Here is a 27,448-nt window from a genome sequence, read left to right as displayed (position 1 = left end):
TAAATAATCTATTTAAATGTGAAATCCTTTGGGTTGCAGTTCCCGTCTGCAAATGCAAGAGAAACATTTTTTTGCCCATTGCAAACACCACATTAAATACGTTGGTGGCATAATGAATTCAATCAAAATGTTTCTAAAAAAAATTTTATTCTAATACATTAAAATAAAAAGTCAAACAGAAAGGGGACGTTAAAAGGCAGCGAATGAACAAGTCAGAAGAACTAAATAAGACATAGCCCTCTACAGTTCTAAGTGCAATTTTATTTTAAACCAAAATTGACCCCTCCCCATACTGTCAAGCACGATGGAGTAATTGCAAGAATTTTCATGCCCCATCTACAAAACAGTCCTTCAGCTAAAGCTGATGTTTTAAGATAATCTAGTGTTAAAAAAAAAAAAAAAAAAAAAAAAAGTGGTGTCGTGTAAAAAGTTCTCACAGTCTTACTAATTTAATTCTGTTAAAACAATATTCTACAGCACAATCTTGAAGTGAATAAAGTGGTTCCCTGAAGAACACACAACAGATAGGTCTACAGTTCGTCATGCCCATAAACGTTGTATTCTTTTACAGACAACGAGCCGTCTCCATTCACATCGTTCTTGCGGAACACATCGGCCACGACTTTATTGTAGAACGTCTCATCCTGCGAGCCACTGCCCGTTTTCTCATCTTGCAACTTCAAATACCGTCTCACCTGGAATGTGGAGAAAACTACACATGTAAACTTTGTGAAAGGGACTTACAGGTGACCGATCTGACTAGTTATGCAACCTAGTTACCTCGTCTCTAGTGAGAGCTTTGTCCATGTCTTGGTCTATTTCTTGAAACGCTTCCATGCTCCTTGGTCCCCGAGACACAGCGTACAGCTCCACCTCGAAGACAACTGTTGCATTAGGTGGAACAGGGCCTGGCTCATCCACACAAACAAAGATAAGCGATTAACACTTTACCATACCATACAGTACAGGCCAAAAGTTTGGACACACCTTCTCATTCAACGTGTTTTCTTTATTTTAATGACCATTTACTTTGGTAGATTCTCACTGAAGGCATCAAAACTATGAATGAACACATGTGGAGTTATGTACTTAACAAAAAGTGGAGACCTGGCCACCACAGTCACCGGACCTGAACCCAGTCGAGATGGTTTGGGGTGAGCTGGACTGCAGAGTGAAGGCAAAGGGGCCAACAAGTGCTAAACATCTCTGGGAACTTCTGTTGGAAAAGCATTTCAGGTGACGACCTCTTGAAGCTCATCGAGAGAATGCCAAGACTGTGCAAAGCAGTAATTGGAGAAACTATTTTTTAAGAAACTACAATATAAAACATGTTTTCAGTTATTTTTTTGTTAAGTACAATAACTCCACGTGTGTTCATTCATAGTTTCGATGCCATCAGTGTGAATCTACCAACGTAAATGGTCATGAAAATAAAGAAAACACATTGAATGAGAAGGTGCGTCCAAACTTTTGCACTGTACTGTACTTACACCTTACCATAGCATGACTTTTCCATAATATGAAAACATGCATTTTAACGAAACAGATTTGAGAACCTTTATCATAAGGTGAGTGCATCATAAGGTCTTAGAATCTCAAGAATGAAGGTAGAGGAAAGGCAGGAGCTTGTTAGTCGAACCCAGGCAGCGGCGCATGCGCATCCCGACCACCGTACCTTTGCCTTTCTCTCCGAACGCTAACGACGGTGGCACCGTTACTTTTCTTTTCTCTCCTGGGCACATGTTGGTCAACCCGAGGTCGAGGCCTTTTATCACTTGTCCGACACCCAAAACGAACCACTGAGGGTGTCCTTCTTTCACTGAACGACTGAAAAGCAATAGTCCTGGACGTTAACCGAGGTCCCCAAATTCATCGCTCATCTGGACGAGTGCGTCGTGCACGAATAATCTGTCGCACCGCGCGTCCCCTTTTATTATAAAGTATAAATAAATAGACAAACAGCGGACGTACCGTCACACGAGCAAACTGGCGTTGTCTTACCTGCAGTAGAATTTGGAGCCGTCCTTCGCCAGGAACCCGTCGTAATGGGCGTTCAGGAGGTCCCCCTTCTTGCTCTTTTGCGTGCAGTTCTCGGGCATGAACAAGACTTCCGTGTCCACCTCGTCCCTCGCCGCGACCATGAGGCTCGGCTGCAGGGCGAGCAGCGCCAGGAGCAGGGCGACGGGGGGAGACATGCCGCGGCGGCTCTCTGTGTGCGTGGCAGGGGCGGCGGTGACGTCCCGCGTCCAACTCCTTCCGAGACAGCATCCTTTACTTAGTTCCAATCGCGTTCGGCAGGGCAACTGAAGCACTGCATTATGGGATCTGTAGTTTTTGTGTTATCGGCGCTTCATATCGAGAGGCAATAGTAATAGACCGTCATAAATTGGTGCCAGAGGAACAATCTCCACCTGAACGTCAGCAGGACAAAGGAGTTGCTAGTGGACTTTAGTACCAAGCAGGAGAGAAACTACCGGACCCCAGTCATCAACAGGAGCCCAGTGGTGAGAGTAGACAGCTTCCGGTACCTCAGGCAGAGTCTGACGGAAAGTCGGAAAGATATGTCATCCGAAGACGTGCGCATCAGTATTCTGTCAGAGGTAGGCGCATGGAAAACTTTAATTTTTTCTATAAAAGGTCTTAATATTACTCTATTGAGTGGAAGAGGTCCTATCCCACCTGCGGCCGCTAGCATGAAAATACGGTTATTAGCGCTGACTGCAAACGGTATAGTGTAAATGGTGTTAAAAATCATGTCATATTGCTATTATAATGTAGGGATAGCTATTATTAATTGTTTTGTATCGATAGTATATAATGTAGTTTTATAAATAACATCATATTATTTTATATTTAATGTTACAGATGAACGGCTACATTATACACGCATCAAGGGAAGTAATAAAGAGCTCCTAGTGAAGGTTGTTCAAAACTTCTGGCCTGGGATGAGTGCAGTTATTCACAACTGGGTGAGTTTGTGTGCCTATACAGTGGCCACAGAAAGTGCTGGGATGCAAGGCATATTCTCCAAAAACACTCCAGTTCTGCCTTTGCATTAGTTTCTAAAACAGCAGCGGAGGTCACACGATGCATTGTCAGTTTGGATTTTTGGGATTTTGGAGCACCTCAAAGGATTTTGACAGACCAAGGGAGCGAGGTTTGTGATGTGTCTTTGGTAAAGGAATGTACACTTTAATCATATTTTCATGTTCACTGTCATTTTGTTCCCAAAATTGTGCTTTTCAATTATTAGGACCATTTAATAATACAAATGTACTAACCTAGAGTAATAAATAATATCAAACACATGATTTAATCAACAGTTCTGGTCTGTATTTTTGTTAATTTTGTTTTCCAAGTTAAACGATGGAAGCGTGCAAGCTGTTTGGGATTTCACGGAGTCTGTTTTCCCCATACCACCCACAGACCACCCACAGACAAATGGTCTTGTGGATAAAATGAATGGAACCATACAAAGAATGTAAGATCCTTATTTGATGATTAGTAAAATTAGTTATAATTTTAGATAGAATAAGTTTAGCGTTTGCTGATAGTTGTTCTTTTTAATAATTGACAGACGTTGACCAAGCTTGGTCTGGAAGAGTGTGGGCCAAAAAAAAAAAGTCAACTTCTTAGCAAAATTGTCCCTTGAAAAGTTTTCAACTGGGACATTGGACGTGTTGCCCCTGGCAGACAACTAGAGAGTGAGGTCAGTTGTGCAATTATGCTTTAGAAAATGATGACAAGTTAAGAAAAAAAATTATGACCAAACGTCTGCTGTGCTTTTCACAGGTCATAAATGCATATATCTTTGCAATGGTCAAAGAACACAATAAAATCAGCAAGGACAAGGCTTTTCTAATTGATTCGTATACCATGACCAAGGTGTGGCAGGGGTCATAAAATACCCTCAGAAAGGTACCATTTCCTCTCCTGATGATATATCTATTCATATTTCTTATTTATTATAGCTATTTATTAGATCTACAAATACAATGTTGTATTTTAAAGAAGTGTCCTGTGGGTGTTTTAATAATGTCAATGTCTTTTTGTTAGTGGAATGGAGCTTGGAGTGTTGAGCATGGACACTGGACTCTTGCTGTAAGTAGAGAAGTATATACATTTGTTTGATAGATGTATTGTGTGCATGACATGCTGGTTTGCCATTTCTTATTTGTTTTAGGCAATGTGTCCTTCAGAAAAAAAAAACATGTTTCTGGATTCACTAGGAGAATCAAATGAAAACCGATGCCTTAACACAACAAGGTCAGAAATAATAAGTCACATTGTCACCTGAAGCACTGGTAGAGTTAGAAGACATTTTTCCGGATTCCAAATACAGAAGTCTGCTGGCCAAAAGCTGACTCTGTCCAGTTGACTGGGGTGGCCCACCAAATCCTGGAGTCCCCTGTCCCACGGGGGACTGTCCAAAAACGTGGGTTTGAGACACTTCAGAAAATGCAGAGGTCTGCCAAGATCCCTGAACCAGACCACCAGTCTGGCCAAACACCGACGACTGTCCGAAAACCAAGCTCTGTCCGAAGACCGACGGCTGCCCAAACGCTGACAATTGCCCAAATGCTAATCTTTGTCCAGTTGACTGGGGTGGCCCACCAAAACCTGGAGTGCCCTGTCCCACAGGGGACTGTCCAAAAACCAGGGTTTGAGACACTGCGGAAAATACAGAGGGCTGCCAAGATCCCTGAACCAGACCACCAGTCTGGCCAAACACTCACGACTGTCCGAAAACCGAGCTCTATTTGAAGACGGCTGGCTAAACGCAGGTTTCTGTCCACTACCCTCACTCTCCCTCCTCATAAAACACATATAAGAATAAATCTTTATTTAGTATAAGATAATATAAAAACTTTAAAAATCAAAAACCAGCCAATGCAGGACAGTACCAAGGAATTACCGTGCCTACTTGTTGATAAACATCTAAAGCTAAAATTAATTAATGACAAATTAATGACATAGCATAGAATCAGATGAATGATGTTATTAAAGTAAGTCAGATGTGGTCCTAACATATCTCCCAATGGGCTCACTCTGAAAGCACTGGGAGACGCTCCAACTAAAGACCACCACCTCTGTACTTGTTTTGGGAATCAAAGCTGCAAACTGGGATATGCTGACGTGGGTTAGGGAGAGGGCCTCCATTCACCACCTCAACAATAAGCACCTTCCTCTTAAGCTCAGTGGCCAGGGACTTCTTCTGGGGAAGTGGTGGTTCGGGCTCCTGATAAAATGTACGTCTTAACTCCACCATCCTGAAACATTCCAGAATGTACTTAAATATAAGACAACAAAATTGCAGCAATATTCATATCTTTAAACTGCACCTTGTCTCAACATATTTACTCCATATTTACTGGGCTGACAGAGGGGAGAAATGTTCACTGACCCATCGCTGACGTTGAGGCCGTACTGCTGGGCAAAACTGGTGGCTTCCGGTGCATCAGAGAACATGAGCATCCTCACCAGGTCATTGACAGGGAAAAGCGTGGATCTCTGATAACCTATAGAGTGGGCCATGTTAAGTGCCCTCAGAGCACTCCTTCTCACCTACACACAAAAGGCAATATAAGCACATGCATATGGATGTTCACGTAATCTTGATGCAAGTTAAACATCATGCATGTCTGCAAAAGAATGTAGAAAACAAGCTACCAACCTGATTAAAGTATCTGTGAAGGATGCAGCTGGATAAATAAGAAGCACAGTTCACCAACTTGAAAAACCTGATAAAGTTGTTGCTGTTTAGAACAGCAAAGGCCTTCAGAGCTAACTACAAAAATACAAAGTAAGAAAAGCTGCAAAACTGACCTAAGAACATCCCCATCATTAAGCTTCAGCAGCACACTTTACTGACGGAACTCCGCCTCATTGGGGCAGTGAACCACCTTGTTGATCCTGGTACATCTCCTTCAGGCTCACCGCGCCCTCGTGCCAAAACCACCACCAAATGCGGCGCCAAGATCCATCGTTGCCAAAATGGCCAGCTACAGAGCAAAAGAAGAAATATTAAAATTAGCCTGGCAGAAACGTGTGTTTGAGTATATCGGTAACAAAGTTATCCTGGATCATGATTATGCATCTGAGTTTCTGAAGCAACGGAAGGAATATGTAGAGGTTAAATCTGTGTTAAAAGAGAAGAGAATTCGGTTCAAGACTCCATTTCCAGCAAAGATGAGAGTATTCTATCCGGAGGGCTTGGTGGAGGAAGCAACTAGCGATCTGGCGAAAAGGGGATTCCCGGTCATGGTCATTAAACGCCCGGAGACCATTATGGAACAAGTCCGACGCCTAACGTGGTGCACAACAAGAAAGACCAGAGGTCAGATGAGTAAGAATCGGACCCGGGGTTAGAAGGAGAAACTCCAAGAATTCAGACGAAAGGAACAGGAGTAACAACAGGACATGAAAACTGACATATGGAGAGGACTAACAGTGAGGTGTTTCTCTCCACCTTTTTTTTCCCCGAAGAGATAGTTAAGGTGAGACGCATAAGGGGTTTCTTTGTTTTGAAAAGGGGAGGAAGGAGAGAGGAAGAAGAGGAAGGAAGGGAAGGGAAAGAACAAATAAATAATTTTTTTTTTGGAACTGTGGCAATAGAGATCATTAAAATGGTCGGGTGTTCTATCTGTGCTGTGAAAAGAATGATCAGCAGCCGGACTGCGCATGAAGGCCCTCCCTCAAAGCCCCCCTTTCATCGGGGCTTACCCAGGGTCTTTTTGATGACCCCAACATGTTTTTTCTGTATTTGTTCAAAGACAATTCAATCTTCATTTTGCAGCTGTTGCTCTATACAGATCTAATGTTTATATAATGGTTGGTTATGTATGTTCAGGGAGTGTTCAGTGAAAACACCCAGACAATTAGATTATGGCTAATGGCAAGATAAAAAATACTTAATATAATGTAAACAGCCTGTTAAATCCTATAAAACGTAATAAGATACTAACTAAAATGAAAAAAGAACAAGCACAAATAGTATATTTACAAGAAACCCACCTGGATTTTAAGGAACATGAGAAATCGAAAAGAATGGGTTTTACAAGTGTCTTTTCTTCTTCCTATAAAGGTGAATGAAGGAGAGGAGTTGCTATCCTTATATCAAGCTAAATATACTTTGACAAAGTATACGAAATAAGTGACATGGATAGATGATTTATTTTAGTAAGAGGAAACATCGAGGATAACTAAATAACGTTACTAAATATATATGCACCACCCTGAAGTGGTATAAAGTCGTTAATATGATTGCATCAGACACAGTAGGCACTCTAATCTGTGGGGGTGATTTAAATGTACATTTACAGCCAAAACTAGACATTTCCACGGGGAAAGCCCAGAATACAAAATTATTGAAAAAAAAAAAATTTTTTCGAGGAGGTTGGGTTAATTGATATATGGAGAGATTTGCATCCCAATCAAAAAGATTATACCCATTATTCCTCACCCCACTCAATGTATACGAGAATAGATTATTTCCTTATCTTTGGAAAGGAGAAAGATAAAATAACTTACAACCCAAAATGAATAACTGGAAATTAAATTCAAGCCTGCTCAATGATCCTCACTTTAAAGAACAGATAAAAAGAGAAATCCACTTCTACTTCGACATGAATGACAAAAGGGATGTATCCCCTCCCATTCTGTGGGATTCCCTAAAGGCGGTCCTGAGAGGGAAAACCATAGCAATATCGTCCTATATAAAAAAGATGAAAAGTTGGGAGAACTACAAAATAAACTAAAAAATTTGAGAAAAAACATAAAGAGCGAACAGCACAGCCTCTATTGGAGGGAATCATGAAAACAAGAAACGAAATTAATAATTTGACAACGTATGAAACCAAGAAAAATTTGATGTCCCTTAAACAAAGATATTATGAAGGCGGATCCAATTCAATGAAAGTTTTGGCCTGGAAACTTAAAAATAGCACAGAACACAATTCATAAAATCAAAGATCCAATGACAAAAATAGCAAAAAATAAACTTTTAAACATTTTATAAGACTCTTTACTCTAAAAAGACAGGAGGCAGCATAACTGAAATGGATAATTTATTGGACTCACTGGAACTACCAGTGTTAGATGAAGAACAGAATAAAATAATGATTGAGGACATAACTGGAAAATATCTAAAATGGCAATAAGTAAACTCAAACCAAACAAATCACTAGGATCAGATGGGTACACGGCAGAGTGGTATAAGGAGTTGAAAGAAGAGCTAATACCAGTAATTCTCCCTACTTTGAACTGGGCTCTAAAGAAAGCACAAACACCACCCAGTTGGAAGGAAACAATAATATCTGCTATTCCAAAAGAAAATAAAGATAAATTAGAATGTGGATCATATAGACCTATACCGGTTCTCAATATAGACTATAGGCTATTTACATCTATTGTGGCTAGACGATTAGAGAGATTTTTGCCTAATTTGATACATAATGACCAAACAGGCCTTATTCAAGAGCGTCAAACATATGACGGAAACTACAAATTTTTAACCACGTCCAAAAGAATAAAGTAGCAGCTATGATAATTAGTATTGATGCAGAAAAGGCCTTTGACTCAGTGAATTTGAGTTTTCTTTATCGAGTTTTACATAAAATTGGCCTTCATGAGACCATAATTAAAACAATAGAAGCATTATATGATAAGCCCAATGCTAGAATTAAGATAAATGGCAGCTTATCTAATAGTATTACATTGGAAAGGGGCACAAGGCAAGGTTGTGCATGTTCACCACTTCTATTTGCATTGTATTTAGAACCGTTAGCCAAATATATAAGACAAAACAAAGAAATAATAGGCATAAATATCCAGGATAAAGAGCACAAATTGGCCTGCTACGCGGATGATATTTTGATTTTTCTGGGTCAACCAACAAATTCCCTACCCAAATTAATGCAATTGTTTGACTACTTTGGCAGACTATCAGGATACAAAATTAACATAAATAAAACACAACTGCTTACAATTACAACCACCAGATGAAATTAGGAAAATGACTTAGCATGGGAAACGGAATATCTTAGATATTTGGGGCTGTAATACCGAAGGATCTCACAGAACTATTTCACTATAATAACTTACCGATACTAAAGAAAATGAAAGAGGATATAGAAAGATGGAATTTAATTCCATACTTAAGTTTCAGTTCAAGAATAGATTCGATTAAAATGAACATCCTACCCAAATTACTCTATTTATTTCAAACCCTACCAAAAACTATTTAATGAATGGGATAAAATGTTGTCCAGATATATCTGGCAAGGTAAGAGACCCCGAATCCGATTTAAAACCCTTCAATTGACCAAAGCAAAAGGGGGATGGGGACTTCCTTCCCTCAGATATTATTACTGGGTAGCACAATTGAGACCTATGATATATTGGTGTAACCCATCATACAATGCTCAGTGGAAAAAAATTGAAGAGGGTCTGACTTCCATCCCCATACAAGCACTTATAGCCGATTGTAGACTGCAAGAATTCATGAAAAATACGGAAAAAACATGGTTAAAGTTGCCACTTAAAATATGGAAAACAGTAATAACAGAATACAAATTAGAAGAGGATATTGTGGTCCTTAAATGGTGTGCATACGACGCACAGTTAGTCCCAAATAAATTAGATAAAAGATTTAAGAATGGACAAATAAAGGAGTAACAGCCCTATGCAAGATAATAAAAGATAATACACTCCTTAGTTTTGAACGAATTAAAGAGAAATATGCTCTTGAGATTTTTACCTGCAGCTGAGACTTTATCAGAGACAAGTTAAAGTATGTATCTGAATCAAGTAATCGGCTGTTAGATCTGTTTAAAAGGGCTTAACAAAGATAGGGGAATTATTTCAGGTTTATATAAAGGGCTTATAAACAAGAAAGCACATTCAACCCTGTACATTAAAGCAAAGTGGGAAAGGGAAGGAGAAATAGAGCTGTCAGAGGATGAATTGGAAAAAATCTTCAATGGAAGTGTATCAATGGAAATGTAGCAGCTTGCAGAGTTGGAAGGAGTTTGGCTGAAAGAACCTATAATATATTTTATTACACCTTATCAAAAATCACACTATAAAGGTAACTCTCCAGCCTGTTGGCGAAATTGTGGAAATATAAATGCAAATCATTATCATGTTTTTTGGGGTTGTCAGGTTGTTAAAACTTATTGGAAGGAAATAGATAAAGCAATACAAGAAATTTTTGGGAGCCACCTGCCCTTGGAAAGCAAAACTCATGCCTGATGGATGGACACAGAGAGACAAACATTTGTTTAGTGTTTTGTTAGTGGCATGAAAAAAGGCACTTACAAAAAATGGCTTTCACAGGGGAGTCCAACATTGACCATGTGGATGGACATCACGATGGATATATGCAGGATGGAGAAATTAACAGCAGATTTGAACTATAAGAAGGACTTGTTTGTTTCATGCTGGAAGAAATGGATAGACTATATAACACCACACAGGCCAGATTTGCTTAACCTGAGACAATAATATGTTGTATACGTAGCAGTAACCATACTTCACTCCCTAAGTGTTCAAGTTTTTGTTTTGTTACCTTTTTTTATTTTTTATTTTAGTTATGTTCTTTATTTCTGGAAAACAGACATTCATGTTGATACTTTGTGATTAATACTTAAGACTGATGTACATGTAACAATTGATACAGAATGTCCATAAAAACTAAAAAAAAAAAAAAAAAAAGGTACATACAGGTACCTTTCGAATACCTCTGGTCTGGTTCCACACAAAGTCATACCAGCCATGGGAGTGCCATATAGCCCTCTTTCTCAGGACACATATCACATTTGCCAACAAATACTTTGGACATATCCAGATCTGTTCTGTTTGGCCGGTCTGTCCCAGAACATGAACATATGAATTAATTAAATTACAACTGGAATCCTCGCTCCCACTGCAAAATACTTCAGGAGCATACAAAGCACACCTTGTCTCAGGACCTGAGTAAAAATATTACAATAAATGTTTATACCATTGTGGACACGTTGGTTTAGATATGTGTGTGAAATTTTTTACAATACCTCGACAATGCATAATTCTTTGAAAATAAATGCTATGTAACCAAAACAGACTGTGTTATTATTTCAAGAAACAACACACCATGACAGATCTTTTAAAAACACACTCCTATACGCCAGACAGCGAGGGTTCCTTTGTTGGTAAAACAAGGTTAAAAGACGCTGTGTTAAAAAATACAGAAGTCTGTCTGTCTAACAGGACGGTTTCTGACTGGTTATCAGAGGAGGATGCTTATATATTACACAAACCCGTGCGTATCAAGTACAAGAGAAATAGAGTCACTGTGTATGGTATAGACAAACAATTCCAAGTAGACCTAGTTGACATGTCTATGTATTCAAAGGAAAATTATGGTTATAAATACATGCTAACGTGTATAGATGTATTTAGTAAATATGCAGAGAAGAGTCTAGTTGAGTGTCTTTACCTTCAGAGATGGAGGGACCAGGCGAGCAGTACTGGAGGCTCGGAGTATACAAGTTACAGTAAACCTGTCATGAGAATACCAGGTGGTGGGTGACTATTTTGTACCCCTTCTACGATGTGTACATATTACAGGGAAAAAGAAAGAGATTGTCACAATCAAGTATGACCGTTTAAATAGGGTAAGGTGGTTATTTCAGACCCACAAAACAATCAAAGAATTTGAGAAACTATGAAGACCTTTAACCAGTATGTGATAGACCCGCATCTTTAAGGGACATATTATCAAAACCAAGCGGGCGGTGGGATTCCTGGTTTTTACAGCGTGCCTTCTATGTACAGCGCAGGGCTAGGTGGTATTTTTCTAAGTATTTTTTGAATGCCGCTACCGCTATTGAAAAAAGGGCAAAGCCCCATCTGAAATCAGCCACTAAAAGCAACGTCATGAGACTTAAACAAGATGATGTAGGGCAGGGTGGTTCAGGGATGATGGTAATGCATAGGAGGTCTGCGCACAAACCACTGGGTGTAAAATGAATTACCCATGGGGAGAAAAACAAAGTAAAGAAGAAAAAAAGCTCAGTGTCCAAAAGGAACCCGAGGGGTAAACAACGCTTGCACGAGTATCTGGCTAAAAGAAATTTTAAAACAATTTTCTAGTCATGGCGTTAATATATGGCATGTCCGATGAATGCGTCAAGCCAGAGTTGGATTTGTTCACAGTCTCTATGACGCAGCTGTCTACAGAAAAAATACATCAAAGTACCGCCTATTTCGGCATTGGCTGACATCGCGCCCCTCAAGTTTTTTAATAGCTGGAAATGGAGAAGACTGTTAATTTAAACAATGCGCTTGATTAATTATCTTGGAGCTACAATATTTTTGAAGGTCGACGTATCCTTGGGGGATCGTCTGATCTCACAGAGTTCAAATACATACCCGTACAGAATCATCATAGAGTGTCGTATGAATTATGATAGCCACACCCTGGAATCACTTTTCTCTACAGGTCTATTTTACAAGGATTCTGCGGGTCATATGGATATCGCTCCCTGACCAGCAAGCGGTGCTGGACCAGGGCCGGGAAGATCGTGAAGGACCTCAGCCACCCCAACAATGGTCTCTTCTCTCTGCTGCGACCAGGGAAGCGCTTCCGCTCCCTGAAGTCCAACACAGAGAGAGTAAGGAGGAGCTTCTTTCTACAGGCTATTTGAGCTCTCAACAACAACAACACTACATAGAACTCCAATACACTCCAGCACTTTCACTCTCAATCACTTCTGGACTCAATTGCCCTGGAAATCCTTGCACAAACTTTGAAATTAATTTTTAACTTTTTAACGTTTGCTTTATTATACTTTGTCATTTTATACTTGACTCCACCTATTTGCACACCTTCACCAAGACATTTGGTTATCTTTGCAATATTTGCATATTGGTTCATTGTTTACTTGCAATATTTGCAATAATCTGGTCTGTAGCAGTCGCTAAAAAGCATTTCACTGCATATCATACCGTGTATGACTGTGTAGGTGACAAATAAAATTTGATCGTTGTTGATATTAAAAGTCGATTAACGCGGGGACGTGTTTTGTCTAATGCGCAGCAACAATGTGGCCTATAAAATCAACATACTAGCGCCGTCCTTATTTGTTAATAAAGTTTCGGTGTCTCCGGCTGTCAGGTTAGGACATGCCCAGGCTTTAATCACAGCGACTGCTAAATATCCTATTGACAGAGTGTACCTAAAAAATTTCTCAGTGCCCGCCGGGACCTGTGTTGCTAATCAGGAAAACCTGTTTTTGGGGACACTACCAAAGGCCGTTGTGATAGGCATGGTGGACAACGATGCATTTACCATGCCTAAAATAATAACCCTTTTGCATTCAAACATTATGATTTTGAATTCCTAGTGGTATATGTGGATGGACATCAATTCCCAGCCAAGTCGTTTCAACCGCAGTACATAGAAGGTTCTGCTATAAGAGAGTTTTACCAGCTGGCATTATCAACAGGAAGACATCTAAAAAACAGGGCATTGTCTATCAACATGCCTGTGGTAGGCTAAGCCTTATTGTTTTAGTCTCGAGATCACCCTGCTTAACCAGTGATATATACCTCTGCAACAGCGACGTGTATAGCTTAACTTTTTCCAAATTCCCCAAATGAGTCCTATCCAAAATACTTTTTATTGATGCCTCCAAATCGTTTTCCATGTGTTGTCTTGACAGTGTGGGTGCTCTATCGTTTTTAACCTGTCCAGCTGTCGCTGGGGGACCAAATACATCTTTACAGCATACTCCATCAGTCCCTCTGTCTTGAGGCGATTAGGCTACTTATAAAGGGTACGGCGACACTTAACAGAGGCAAAAGGAACCCGCCCTCTTGATTAATCACATGTTTCTTTCTTAATATGGCTATTTTTTTTTTATCATCTATGAATTTTATAGCTTTTTCCTTCTTTTATATTGCGACTTTCTCAGCGGTATTGTACCGCTGAGCACATTCAAAGCCGCTTCGCACAAGGTTAAAATGAACTCATTCAAAGATTGTTGTAAAAGGTGACGACTCAGCGCCGGTTTAGCTTTAAGTAAGAGTTTTAGAAGCGGCAGGTTTCTATAAAGACGATTAGACATGTTAGCGTTTGAACTCTTTTTTTCTGAACATAGACGAAAGATTTATAGATTTATAATCAATCATGAGGTAGCCGAAGGGTTTTTCAGTCGTGTTTTTAAAACATTCGAGAAAAAAATTGGTATTACCAGGATATATTTGTCTTGCTAACACACCAATTTGTTTATTGTCTCTAGGGTTTTTGAAAAGTATTAGGTAATTGGTGTTTAATGAAAACTTTCGTAATTTGAAATATTAATACACAGCCTCGCTGTGTGTTAAAGTGTAGTAGATGTCATAGTTTTGTCGAAGAATCTGACATGACACAACTTTAAAATTAATCTTCACTACTCTTACACTACTCTACACTCTACTCTACACACAATAATGTATTTTTTTAGAGAACTGTGCCAAAGAGCCAGCTGGGGGTGGGTTTGCCCAGACTTTGCCGTTTTGGTGGCAATGGATCAGGCGGAATTGTCCATTCAGGCTACGTGGAGAAAGCAATTAAAATCAATCTATATATCAGAAACACGTGGTGTGGATTCGTGCAAAACAAATAAAAATACGCTGATAATAGATTTATAAATGAATGGTGATTGGTGCTACACACGGCTCTGAACCGGAGAAAAACATATGCTGGCGGAACGTTTGCTGGGGAACTGACGTGGCGAAAGCAATCAGAAATAATCTGAAAATGATTTAGGTCATGAACATTGTAATGTGCTGTAAGGTGTAATGTGGATTTAGATGCGCTTCATTTTTTATGCTGCAAGGGGACAGTAGCATACATGCTAACTGCATCACAGCATCATATCTTAAACTGTGCTGATAATCAGACACAGCGACTATATCGGTCCAGTAGGAGGAGTGGAAATGGTATGGATTTGTGCAAAACATTTTTAAAACACTAAATATAACAAGATAGCAAATCACATTAGGATTGGTTTCCAGCTGTAGCCTATCCAGGCTGCTTTCAAAAGCCTGTGACTCCGCCCCTCTGCAGCGATGGTATTTTGGTGAACTTGACCTTGTTCATGAACCCTGACAACTAGCACTGGAGGGACGCCTGTGGGGTCGGTGTTACGTCCCCGATCTAGGGTCAGGGACATAACAAATGGGACATAGGAGTATAAACTCCAAAACGACGCAACAATACTTAAGGCTAATTGTTTATTACAAACAAGGACATTGAAACAACAAAACACACACAAAACAGGTCTGGGCAGTCTAAGTCTTGTCTTTTGGTCACAATCCTTCACTTCACCAACAACACTCTTTTCACTTCACTAACAACATTCTTCTCTTCACCAACATCCTCTCTTGTCCCAAAGCAGCCGCCATTTTGATTCCTCTTCCTTATTACAGCCCACCAATCATGGCAGGAAGTGGGAGGAGTCCAATGCAACATTACAGAGACAGAAAGAGAGAGAGAGACACACACACACACACACACACACACACAACAGAAAACACCCATAGTCTGCCACGGGACGTCACAGTCGGGAGGATCCACGGCGAGGCCCGCCGGGACCTGGATCCAATCCACCTATTTTGGTTGAGCACTTTCTTCCCGACGAGCCATGGCGCACGACGCTACATGATGACGTTGACCCCTGGAGAGTCCGCGAAACCTGGAAGCAGCAACGTCAGTGGTCGAGTGGGCGGAGTGAGTGCGATGGCATCGCCGGCAGCGAGCAAGTGACATGAGCAGCGAGCGCAGAGGATGCGACCCCCACGATCTTCGCCATGTCGAACCAGGAACTCTGCGCTCTGCGGGCAAGGCTCCCCGTGAACTGGGACGACACAGATGACAATGACGAGAGCATTGGAGACGCAAGTTGGGCGGTCGGTGCTGGGATGGCTCCGCCAATTGCGCCTGTCTACAATCGTTGCGAGGTCCGTGGGAACCCACGTCACTTCTGGTGGTGGGAGGACACGGACGACGACGTCACATCCACAGGTGTGAGGACAGTGAGGAGGAAGACGGTGACGCGGGGTTGCCGGGACAGCCTTGTGGGGAATCCGCCACTCCAGCTTTGGTCACCGACCCGCCTTCCCTCTGCCCGGACGTTCCCCAGCTAAATGGCAGCGCAGCACCAGTGTCCCCACTGCTGTAAAGGTCGTCCACCACCCCACGCCCAGCCCTGTGTGGGACATCCCTCTGGTCCTGAGCCAGGGATCGACCACCACATCCAAAGCCAGTCCGGAGGTACCGTAGAGCCCAGAGAGGGAGCCAGAGGACCCTCTCTTCTGTCTGTCTCTGTCTGTGTGTGTGTGCGTGGCTTATGTGTCCGTATGGGGCCCCCATTTCCCATCTTTATGTCCACCAGATGGTGACCCAGCAGTGGAGCTGAACCACAGGTAGGCGGTTCCTGACCCGACTGTGCTGGTCCAGAACGAGGTGGACGAGCCCCAAGGTACCCCTAAGTCCAGCCGGGGGGTTGCTCCCCCAACGTTTTTTTGGGGCAGTGCAGTTCAGGTTCGGTGGGATAGCGACGGAGCTGAGTCCTTCGGTTGCCGGTAAAGAGGGCGGGCCAGGAATGGGCCTGCGTCTGCCTCCAGAGGGACGGAGCGCATAGAGCCCCCTGGAAGGCATGAGGACCCAGCTGGGACAGGCAGGAAGAGGGCCTGTTTGTCCTAACGCATGCAGAAGGGGCTAGCCGGATGGTCTGGTGAAGCCTCCATACTGGCACCAGGGACTTGCAAAGGGGACATGCGGAGACAGGGGCCGCACGTACCCGGAAGGGTCGGCCCTGATTTATGTGTGCAGGTTGAAGGGTCCGAGGCCGCCATGCAGGACCACGTCGGGCAGCCAGCCTGAGGGTCTGGGGCCACCATGCGGGACCACGTCGGGGAGCCAGCCTGAGGGTCCAGGGCCGCCATGTGGGACCACGTTGGGGAGCCATCCTGATGGTCTGGGGCCGCCATGCAGGACGACGGCGGGAAGCCAGGGTGCTCTGTCAGGATTGGCTCCAGGTGCTGTTTCCAGCTGTAGCCTATCCGGACCGCTTTTGAAAGCCTGTGTCTCCGGCCCTCTGCAGCGACGGCATTTTGGTGAACTTGACCTTGTTTGTGAACCCTGACAACTGTTTTGTTGCGTATAGTTTGAGTTGTGGCTCATAAAAAAAAATACAAAAATTAACACTAATAAGCCGTAATTAAAAACTTGTCAACATTTGCAATGTGAATAAACTTTTTTAAAAAAATCCACATCGCACTTCAAAATGCACTGTTCCTAAACACATTTACACAAATTATAACACGCCAAGCGCTTGTATTAGACATCAGCACTATTTACATTCCCTTGTGCATCATTTCTCCAGAGTATTATTAATTACGCGCGACTAACAGCAAGAATCAAACTTTGACTGTAGACTGTCTGGCTATTTCCAATAATCTGTGTTGTCACAGTAGTACCCAACAGGTCCTTGTATTTGCAATAAACAGTAATTCTAAAGAAAAATATGCCCTTTAATCGATGATTACATCCAGAGTCTCTTACAATCAGTAGTTACAGGGACAGTCCCCCTCAGGGTTAAGTGTCTTGCTCAGGGACAAAATGGTAGTAAGTGGGGTTTGAACATGGGTCTTCTGGTTCATAGGTGAGTGTGTTACCCACTCCTCCCTTTCTACAGCACCGAAAACATGCTTCATCTGAACAGAAACGGCTTTCTTACCTGTTCAACTGGAACGGTAACTAAGCTGGTGGCGGTGGCAGCAGCAGTCCTCCTGGATGGTGTAAGGTGCTCTGGATGGGAAAGAAGGGTGGATGGCACAAACATAGGCAAGGAAACAGTGTCCACGGGGTCTTCTTCCAACCAGTGCTTTAGTTGTTGGGTGAACCTACCAGACCATACGTAAAAGGATTTAGGTTAAGCAGAACAGAAGGCCAACAAGGTCTGTTAACATCCGAACGAAACTGAACAACAAGTGACATGCGTATGTCTCTTTCATATCTGATCTCAGCGATGTCCCTCAAAAATAATAATAATAATAATCCTGATGTTTCTGCGCAGCCGATGATCAATGCAGATGGCCAAAATCTCATCCCACGGAATCTGGTGCATTTAACCCAGGAAGGTCCTGTTTTAAATTTCTTTTCTCATCACCTTCTGGCTCCTCACATGGCTCTAGAATACATTTGGCATGAAGTATTTCCAAAAGATTCTCCAGCTGGGACATGAGGAGAGGTTTGCTGCTCGGGAAAGATGGTATCTGAGATGCATACTGGAATACAGAGGCACACAGGCAAGGCCAAGAGGCAGTAAGAAGAAACAATTACAAAAACATTTTAAACAAGGACCACCACCACAGTCATATATCCTGTAAATCAAATATATTTCATGTTATAAAAGGAAATGCAGAAAGGAATAAAATAAAATTAACTACACAGTTGGCCACAAAAAGAATCACCATTCAAAGGGGGCAGGTCTCACTCTTCTCAACCAGGCCAGATGCTGTGGGCAGTTCCAGTACAAATGGGTAACCAGTTCTGTGGTCTCAGGCAGGGAGAGGTGGGGGGCAGGAGAGGCTGGCCAGGTGGTCAGAAGACACATGTCCAGCTAGAAAGCTCAGTACACTGTTATAAAGTTGGATGATGGGAGCTGGGTCCTGGCAGGAGAGTCTGGCTTTAGCTCGTTCGTGCTTGTCATGGTAAAGTCTGGGACTGAATTGACGACACAGTCCTGCCTCCACAAAACCAACCAGCGTCTCAGAGGAGAGTGGAGATCACTGTGGAGTGGGCTGCAAGCCACTTCACAGCCTGGCTCAGCTAAAGGAAAATAAAAAAATAAACAATAACTTTACACTACTGTAGCACAGATGCTTTAGAATGTTGCATACGTATGCTTTTAGAACATAGTGAAATAAAATAATTATTGGATTGACCAATTAGTGTGGTTTGTGAGGCTCGCAGCATGTGCCACAACCAAAAAAAAGAACAGTCTTTCATTGTACATTTCTGATTATAGCATCTAGACCTGATGTGGAGGATGAAATAATAATTCATTCCAGCATAACCTTGGGAAATTCTAAGTCATCTGCAATCTTAAATACCCTCGGAGGAACTGCACAGGTACAACACAAAACGTGCAAATGAAAACTGAAATATGGCAAGCATGGCATTAAGATTTACCTACATAAACAATAGTTTTTTCTAAATATCTGGAGAAGACTAGCCGTGACCTACCTGCTCAGTGCCCTGCATGTCACTGGTGGTGTCTGGAATATGGATAACCATACAATCCATCATGTACATGCTCCTTCAGCATAAGATCTTCAGAAAAATATGAGCAACAGGAAAATTACACCTGACAGTCTGAATGTGACACAGCCTAAGCAAAGATGAATTCTTCACCACTCTACCTTTCTCCAGTTTCTGGTCATTGATGGACCCGTCTGTCTGGCCAGGGACCACCACAGCCAGTGGCATGGGTGAGTGCCAGCAGCTGGCCTGCTGAATCTGCTTGATCTGGAGAAGGGCTGAGAGCAGTGGTACATCTCCCTTGTCGACAAGGGAGATGTACGGCAGCAGCATCAACAGGGCATTAGTACCCAATAGGGCTTTCAGATGCTCCACCTTAGCCTGGCCTTCTTCACTCAGAGGTCCACGAGTTGCCTTTGCACAAACAGATGAATTTTATGTGACATACAAAATAAAAATATTGAACACAGACATTCTAACTGGAAATGCAGTTTAAGTAATCTAAGCATCTCCTGAACCACTTCAGAAAATACTGCATCTGTCACAACCTTTTGGCATGACGAGGCAGGTGAACGGAGATGACGAGGAAGAAGGACGTATTCGCACGACATCACGAAACCGGGGTTTAATTTGTGAAGAACGGGACAGTGGGGAGACATCCTGCAAAATGGTGAACGTGTAACATAACTAAGACCCAACGGTGAACAGAAACGAACATGGCAGCTTTATACGTTAAGCACAGGTGAAAATGATCATTACACTTGAGTAACCCCTTCCGGACCGGGTCATGACAGCATCAACCTGTCTGTTAGACACACTGCAGACAAAGGAGAAGATGGTGTTTATGAAGCTTAAACCATATAACATATCCACACATATGATGGTTTGAGGGACACAGTACCAGTAGCAGGATTTGAAAAGGGTGGCCACAACCCAATGGTTTGGCCAATTATTTGGATGGAAGCTTATGTTTAGATTAGACTGTGATAGTGTGGGTGTGAAACATTTAGGTGTGATTTCATTTTGTGTGACATTCCTCTAATTTCCAGGTAAACACTGGTCAGAAAGCTGCATGGCAACAAATTATGAGACAGAAAAAAAAAGTTAAACAGTGTACTTTTCAAACTGATAAATGAGCAAACTAATATATTAAAAAAAGACCACTGTTACCTGAGAGCCACAGAAGCATACTCAGTCCCAGCAGCAGCTAGCGCTGAGACTTCGTCCTTACCCAATAGGTAAGTGGTACCCAATTGGGGCAGTGGTGGCCTAGCGGTTAATGAAGCGGCCCAGTAATCAGAATTTTGCCGGTTCGAATCCCGATCCGCCAAGGTGCCACTGAGCAAAGCCTGTCATGGCTGCCCACTGCTCACTAAGGGTGATGGGTTAAATGCAGAGGACAAATTTCACTGTGTGCACTGAGAGTATAACTGCTCTTGAAAGCCTCTTGTGTAGTACCAGTGCCAAAGACTCAAGGGCTCTGACATCCCACCTGATAAAGACCCTGGAGCGGCTGATCCTGGCATAGCTTCGGCACCTGGTGAGTTCATCACTGGACCCAGTTCAGTTTGCTTACCAGCCTGGCATTGGAGTGGATGATGCCATCATCCACCTCTTCACCATCTACACTGCAGACTTCTCCTAAAACTCCAACAACTGCTTCCTGCAGAAGTTCTCTGATGACTCATCACTGATGGGGACGACAGGGAGTACACAGAACTGACACAGGACTGGTGCCAGCAGAAATACCTCCAGATCAACACCGGAAAAACCAAGGAGCTGGCGGTAGACTTCCGCAGGCACAAACATCCTCCACTGCAACCACTGAACATCCAGGGTATGGACATTGAGGTTGTGGAGAGCTACAGGTTCATCTGAACAATAAGCTGGACTGGGCAGAGCAGGCTGTACCTGCTGCGGAGGCTCAGGTCCTTTGGAATACAGGGGCCACTCCTAAAGACTTTTTATGTTTCTGTAGTGGCATCAGCAATCTTTTAGGGTGTAGTGTGCTGGGGCAACAGCATCTCTTCTGGAGACAGGAAGAAACTGAACAGGCTGATCCGGAGGGCCAGCTCTGTTCTTGGATGCCCTCTGGACCCAGTGGAGGTGGTGAGTGGCTAAGCTGTCATCCCTGTTGGACAACGTCTCCCACCCCATGCAGGAAACTCTGACAGCACTGAGCAGCTTCTTCAGTCTCAGGCTACTGCACCCACGATGTGGGAAGGAGAGGTTCAGAAGGTCTTTTCTTCCAAGGTCTTTTCTGCTATTACCTTTGTTCCATCCACTTTCTGCTGTGACAAATGCAATTTCACACTTGTGGGACTAATAAAGGTTTATCTTATCTTACTGTTTTCTCAGACTATTTATTGTATAGGGAACTTCTTTTATTACACAGTTGGCATATTCTCTATGATATTTATGTTTTGCTGCTCTTTACTGTAATTTTCTGCCATGACAATGTAAATTTCCAACTTGTGGGACTAATAAATGATCATCTTATCTTATCTGACGTCATGACAGTATTATTAATTGTTTGTATCATAGTATAACATGTGTAGAACTGTATTTATTAATCAATAAATGTTTTTTCTAAGCACAGATGAAACAGTATGTTCAGCAAGCCAGGGCAAACAAACTGTCAAACAGACAGAAACATATGTTCCTATTATTGTAAGTAACACACTATATTATGACTGAATTTTATGTATCTTAATGTATGTCTTAAGACATAGTTTGCAGAAAGACTTTTGAAAAACCAGTGTCTTTGGTTTCCAAGTGAAACTGACGTCATGGACCGATTGGCAATGGGCATCGTTCTGCGCAACCTGCAGATTGTGATGCATGTACGGCGAGCGTGGCTGTGCCGGGACGTGGAAACGCTGTGTCACATCCTGGGCATTCAGAAATTCGACCAGGGCCTAATTTGCATGGACAACACGAGGACAAGTGCATAATTAACATCTAAAGGAAGAAGTACTCGCCGACTGACGTGCTTTCTTTCCCCTTTTACGAGGTAGGACTCTTATGAAAAGATGTACAGAAGAGAAGGCGCCCCTGGAATAATGACCCCCCCCACCCGTCAGACTTTCCTGACTTGATTGATTAAGCTGCCACATACCACGTCCAGTGTCCGTTAATATTTTTAGATAATAAAAATAGTAGAGTAGATAATAAAAAATATATTATTAAAGATAATAAAAGATAAAGTGAAGTGATTGTCACTTGTGATTCACAGCAGACCAGCACACGGTGCACACAGTGAAATGTGTCTTCTGCATTTACATTTACGCCATTTATCAGACGCCCTTATCCAGAGCGACTTACAATCAGTAGTTACAGGGACAGTCCCCCCCCGGAGCAATTTAGGGTTAAGTGTCTTGCTCAGGGACACAATGGTAGTAAGTGGGATTTGAACCTGGGTCTTCTGCTTTCGCAGCCGGTGGCGGTGGTAATAAAGTGATTACTGGCCAGGTTAGAAAAGGAAATTTGAAAAAAAAAAAAAGAAATCCTACAATAAATATGTAGATCTTTTTCACCATAACACAACAATAGATTTCAAAGTCAGTACATGTGTTTGCACTGGTTTCAGCTTTCTTTTTAAATTTAATATTCTAAACAAAATTACTGTGCAACGCCTCTTACCAAAGTAAAGCTCTGTAGAAAAGGATCAGCTAAAATTTTTACAGTAGAAGAGTGCTTTATTTTATAAAAGACAAGTTACATCAATACAATATAGCTTGTAAGGTTAGAATTATAAAACATTAATAAATCAATTAAAACATCAACAGTCGTCCATAAACCCTTAACTCTAACTCTATTCATCTCTATAGGACAAACGAAGAAAGGCAAACAGGCATAAATTAATATTGAACCTTGTTTTTCCAAAAAATAAATACATTTAAACTACCCTCACTCTCCCTCCTCCTCACAAAACACATATAAGAATAAAACTTTATTTAGTAGAAGATAATATAGAAACTACTGTGCCTACTTGTTGAAACAAACATCTAAATCTAAAAATAATTAATGACAAATTAATGACAACGCATAGAATCAGATGAATGATGTTATTAAAGTAAGTCAGATGTGGTCCTAAACATATCTTCCAATGGGCTCACTCTGAAAGCACTGGGAGACGCTCCAACTAAAGACCACCACCTCTGTACTTGTTCTGGGAATCAAAGCTGCAAACTGGGATATGCTGACGTGGGTTAGGGAGAGGGCCTCCATTCACCACCTCACCAATGAGCACCTTCCTCTTAAGCTCAATGGCCAGGTACTTCTTCTGGGGAAGTGGTGGTTCGGGCTCCTGATAAGACGTGCGTCTTAACTCCACCATCCTGAAACATTCCAGAATGTACTTAAATATAATACAACAAAATTGCAGCACTATTCATATCTTTAAACTGCACCTTGTCTGAACATATTTACTGCACTGTATATTATTATTACAATCATTTTCATTGTGTACTGCCCTGGCTCACAAATTGTGACATGTTAGTTCCCCCTAGGGGTGGGATCTAGGGGAGTAAATACTACATCTGTATAGAATAAGAATATAGGTAGTTCAACAGGCCTATACTAGTGTATTTTAATTATAGTCATAGTGATGATACTTGAAAAGCCAAAGATTGCTTGAGAATCACTGGTCTACTGTAGCTATTCAGAATGAAGATTTTTTAATTTCTGTTTGCTAAATGTGAAGCAAACAGATACCCTGTGCTGGGCTGACAGAGGGGAGACCCACTGACCCATCGCTGACGTTGAGGCCGTACTGCTGGGCAAAACTGGTGGCTTCCGGTGCATCAGAGAACATGAGCATCCTCACCAGGTCATTGACAGGGAAAAGCGTGGATCTCTGATAACCTATAGAGTAGGCCATGTTAAGTGCTCTCAAAGCACTCCTTCTCACCTACACACAAAAGGCAATACAAGCACATGCATATGGATGTTCACGTAATGTTGATGCAAGTATCATGAAATATGTGCATGTCTGCAAAAGAATGTAGAAAACAAGCTACCAACCTGATTAAAGTATCTGTGAAGGATGCAGCTGGATAAATAAGAAGCGGAGTTCACCAACTTGAAAAATCTGACAAAGTTGTTGCTGTTTAGAGCAGCAAAGGCCTGCAGAGCGAACTGCACTTCAGGTGAATTCCGAACCTCCTCACGGAACTGCTGAAACTCTCTGTTGATAAAGCGAATACAAAAAAAGGGTTGAAATTTAGTCTTCAAAAAGAGGAAAATACAAAATGAGAAAATGTGTCCAAAGTGACCTAAGAACGTCCCCGTCGTTAAGCTTCAGCAGCACGCTGTACTGAAGAAACTCCGCCTCATTGGGGCAGTGAATCTCCATGTTGTTCAGATCGTGGTACATCTCCTTCAGGCTCTGCAAGCACTTGGTCATGTTCTCATTATTGATTCTTGGGTCAAACGACATCAGGCGCTGCTCACACAGGTCATGGGCACAGTGGATGTGGAAGCGGGTGCACTTCTCCATCAAGGACACGGTCATTGGATCACACAAGTGCTGCTGGGTAATGTCCTGAGTCGGTGCAGAACAAAGTTTTACTCATTGAAAAAAGTGACTTGAGTTTCTCAAGACATAAGCAACATGTAATTATGTACCTGAGTGATTTTCAAACATCTGCCAAACTTCTTATCTTAAATAATAGAGGGAACATAATTTCCTGGTACCCAGAATATATGGTTCCCCCCTGTTACTAGCATGCAGGAACTCTGGACCCCAGTACTAATATTACTACATAAGCAACATGTAATTATTTACCTGGGTAATTTCACATTTTTTATCTCATTTTTTCACATTATTTATTGGTACCCTGAATATATGGTTTCACACGCTTCTTCCCTCCCTTTCCCATTATACATATTTTAAATATATTCTGATGTACACATATATGAAAAAGTACATACCTTTCGAATACCTCTGGTCCGGTTCCACACAAAGTCATACCAGCCATGGCAGTTGTCCTCGCCCTGGTCCATTATCTTCGTGACCAGGTAGTCCATGGTCATATTCAGTATGGGAAGTGGCCGCAGCTCATGGGGGAGGGGTTCTTCCTGGTCAGCTGATGACCTGCTGTACTCTTTTATAATTGCAGCATGGTCCACCTGAACAGTCAATCAGGAAACGAATCACTCAGAACAGGATCATAGCAGCAGATACTAGGATTTATAACAGTAACACAAGGCAAATTGTGTAAATAAAACATGGAATCACCTCAAAGGAGCTCAGTTGGTGGCGAGTTTCTCTCATATAGCGCTCTTTCTCAGGACACATATCAGGGCATGTGCCAACAAATACTTTGGACATATCCAGATCTGTTCTGTTTGGCCGGTCTGTCCCAGAACATGAACATATGAATTAATTTAGTTACAACTGGAATCCCACTGCAAAATACATCAGGAGAACAGAGAAAGCACACCTTGTCTCAGGATCTTGTCTCTCTGTTCCAGGAGGCGAAACTTGTCCTCAGCTGTCTCGGCCAAATGGCCAATCAAATGCTGGAGTGAGGACGGCAGACTGCTCGCTGCCGGCTCTGCACTGGGGCCCTCTGGAGTCAAGTCCATTTTACTCTTGACACTAGCAATGCTTGTGGCTGGAGAACTAGTGAATGATACATTAAGAGTTAACGCAGTACTGTTGAGAGAGGAAAAAAAAACATAAAAATAGATAAAATAACGTAATCTAAATGTACATAATAACACACTGAGAGCGTAGGAGTCACTGGAACCAAACATGTAACCTTCCAGACACAGAGATGCTTCCTTAAATGCTACTACTGTCCCATATTATGTCAGCAGAAGTGCAAAGTACCAGGTAATAAAACTGACCAACCTTTTACATATGGTAACCGTGTTTGCTGATCCTGGGGACCTGGTTTCCGGTTTCTGCAGAACAGGAGACTGGATTGGATGTTCAAATGGAACATCTCCAGCACTTTCTTCATCGCCCTGACTCACGTCTGTGCTCTCAAACCTCTCTCGCTTGACTTCTGGCTTCACAAAGGCTGAGGGCTGGCTGAAGCCTCCAAAGAGAGACTTTGGTGGCTCTGTCTGAGGCTGAAGAACTTTATCGGAGAAGCGGAAAGAAGATGGGGTGCTTGCAACAGTTGCAGGCTGGTAAGCGGCGGTGGTGCTGCTGCTGGATGGCGCTGCCGACTGGGAGAAGGTGAACTGTACGCCGCTGGATGGCGCTACCGGCTGGGAGAAGGTGAACTGTAGGCCGCTGGATGGCGCTGCCGACTGGGAGAAGGTGAACTGTAGGCCGCTGGATGGCGCTGCCGACTGGGAGAAGGTGAACTGTAGGCCGCTGGATGGCGCTGCCGACTGGGAGAAGGTGAACCGTAGGCCGCTGGATGGCGCTGAGCTGCCGACACTGGTGTTCGGAGGTAGACTTGAATCTGGGTCCGACATGGCTCCCGGCTTAGAGAGGCTGAAGCCGAGTCCACCTGCTTTTACGCGACTCCGAGTCCACTTTACTTTGAATTCTAGAAGTCGTCTTTTTCCCGCTCAAAACTCTTGCGCCCCTGGGGAAACCCCGTATTCCCCCTGGCACGCGCTGATTTGAGGTCATGACGTCACACGCTACTGAAACGTCAGACGTCTTCTCTGCCTTTTTAATCAATTTTTTCAAAGCGTCTTTGTTTTTTTTACAGATACTATTCGAAACGATTAAAGTCGCCTGACATGATTTTAAGTCGGAGTAGATATGCGTTAGTCTTGTTGTAAAAGTATATCACGAGTGACTGTTTCCTGTATTCGAGTGTAATTATGTACCCGAGTGATTTCCATTAGTGGATGTATGATGAGCAATTTTATACACACGCACACACACACACACACACACACCAATATATTGTATGTATATTAGTGGTGGGCCGTTATCGGCGTTAACGTGCTGCGTTCACGTGAGACTCTTATCGGGCGATAAAGAAAATATCGCCTTTAATCTATTCACAAAGTTGGGTTGGGAGTTGGGTCTATACTACGCCGGAGTTAAATGGTTACACTAGATTTATAAGTATATTTCTTCTTTCTTGTGTCTTTTATTTTCTTATTTTCTAAAGACTTTTATTTTGTTTTCGAGACCCGGTTCAGGTCTCTTGGACACATGGCATGAGTTGTGAGAGGTGC

General features: G+C 42.4%; 1 protein-coding gene, 2 long non-coding RNA genes and 1 pseudogene across 4 annotated transcripts; 2 read left to right on the top strand and 2 right to left on the bottom strand.

Moving 5' to 3' along the window:
• Positions 1 to 128: 128 nt before the first annotated feature.
• On the bottom strand, positions 129 to 2,443 carry fkbp7 (FKBP prolyl isomerase 7). The gene is made up of 4 exons (XM_028990911.1): positions 2,002 to 2,443; positions 1,676 to 1,827; positions 781 to 908; positions 129 to 695 (listed from the first exon to the last, which is right to left on the bottom strand). Exons 1-4 carry the CDS (start codon positions 2,193 to 2,195, stop codon positions 531 to 533), a joined length of 639 nt encoding a protein of 212 aa, XP_028846744.1. The 5' UTR covers positions 2,196 to 2,443; the 3' UTR covers positions 129 to 530.
• On the top strand, positions 2,400 to 3,469 carry LOC114796596 (uncharacterized). Of its 2 annotated transcripts, none has more exons than XR_003750755.1 (3): positions 2,400 to 2,600; positions 2,866 to 2,969; positions 3,360 to 3,469. It is a non-coding gene; the product is annotated as an uncharacterized LOC114796596 (long non-coding RNA). The 2 variants fall into 2 exon arrangements; XR_003750756.1 differs by lacking the exon at positions 3,360 to 3,469 and adding an exon at positions 3,060 to 3,308.
• A 109-nt stretch (positions 3,470 to 3,578) lies between these two features.
• Positions 3,579 to 8,179, top strand: LOC114796597 (uncharacterized). The gene is made up of 4 exons (XR_003750757.1): positions 3,579 to 3,709; positions 3,793 to 3,918; positions 4,057 to 4,101; positions 4,184 to 8,179. It is a non-coding gene; the product is annotated as an uncharacterized LOC114796597 (long non-coding RNA).
• An 8,384-nt stretch (positions 8,180 to 16,563) lies between these two features.
• LOC114796844 (germinal-center associated nuclear protein-like) lies at positions 16,564 to 26,728 on the bottom strand (annotated as a pseudogene).
• Positions 26,729 to 27,448: the final 720 nt, after the last annotated feature.

This window comes from Denticeps clupeoides, chromosome 9 (genome assembly GCF_900700375.1).
Source record: "Denticeps clupeoides chromosome 9, fDenClu1.1, whole genome shotgun sequence".
NCBI lineage: Eukaryota > Metazoa > Chordata > Actinopteri > Clupeiformes > Denticipitidae > Denticeps > Denticeps clupeoides.
Note: the sequence above shows the minus strand (reverse complement) of the source record. Positions and strands in the feature narration are given on the sequence as shown.

What these genes read in the sequence shown, in the direction of transcription:
- fkbp7 (XM_028990911.1), bottom strand. Translation starts at nt 2,195, where the DNA reads ATGTCTCCCCCCGTCGCCCTGCTCCTGGCGCTGCTCGCCCTGCAGCCG. An exon ending in GTTCGGAGAGAAAGGCAAAG is followed by an intron (nt 909 to 1,675) that starts GTACGGTGGTCG and finishes TGGATGAGCCAG; the next exon opens with GCCCTGTTCCACCTAATGCA. An exon ending in AAGCTCTCACTAGAGACGAG is followed by an intron (nt 696 to 780) that starts GTAACTAGGTTG and finishes TCCACATTCCAG; the next exon opens with GTGAGACGGTATTTGAAGTT.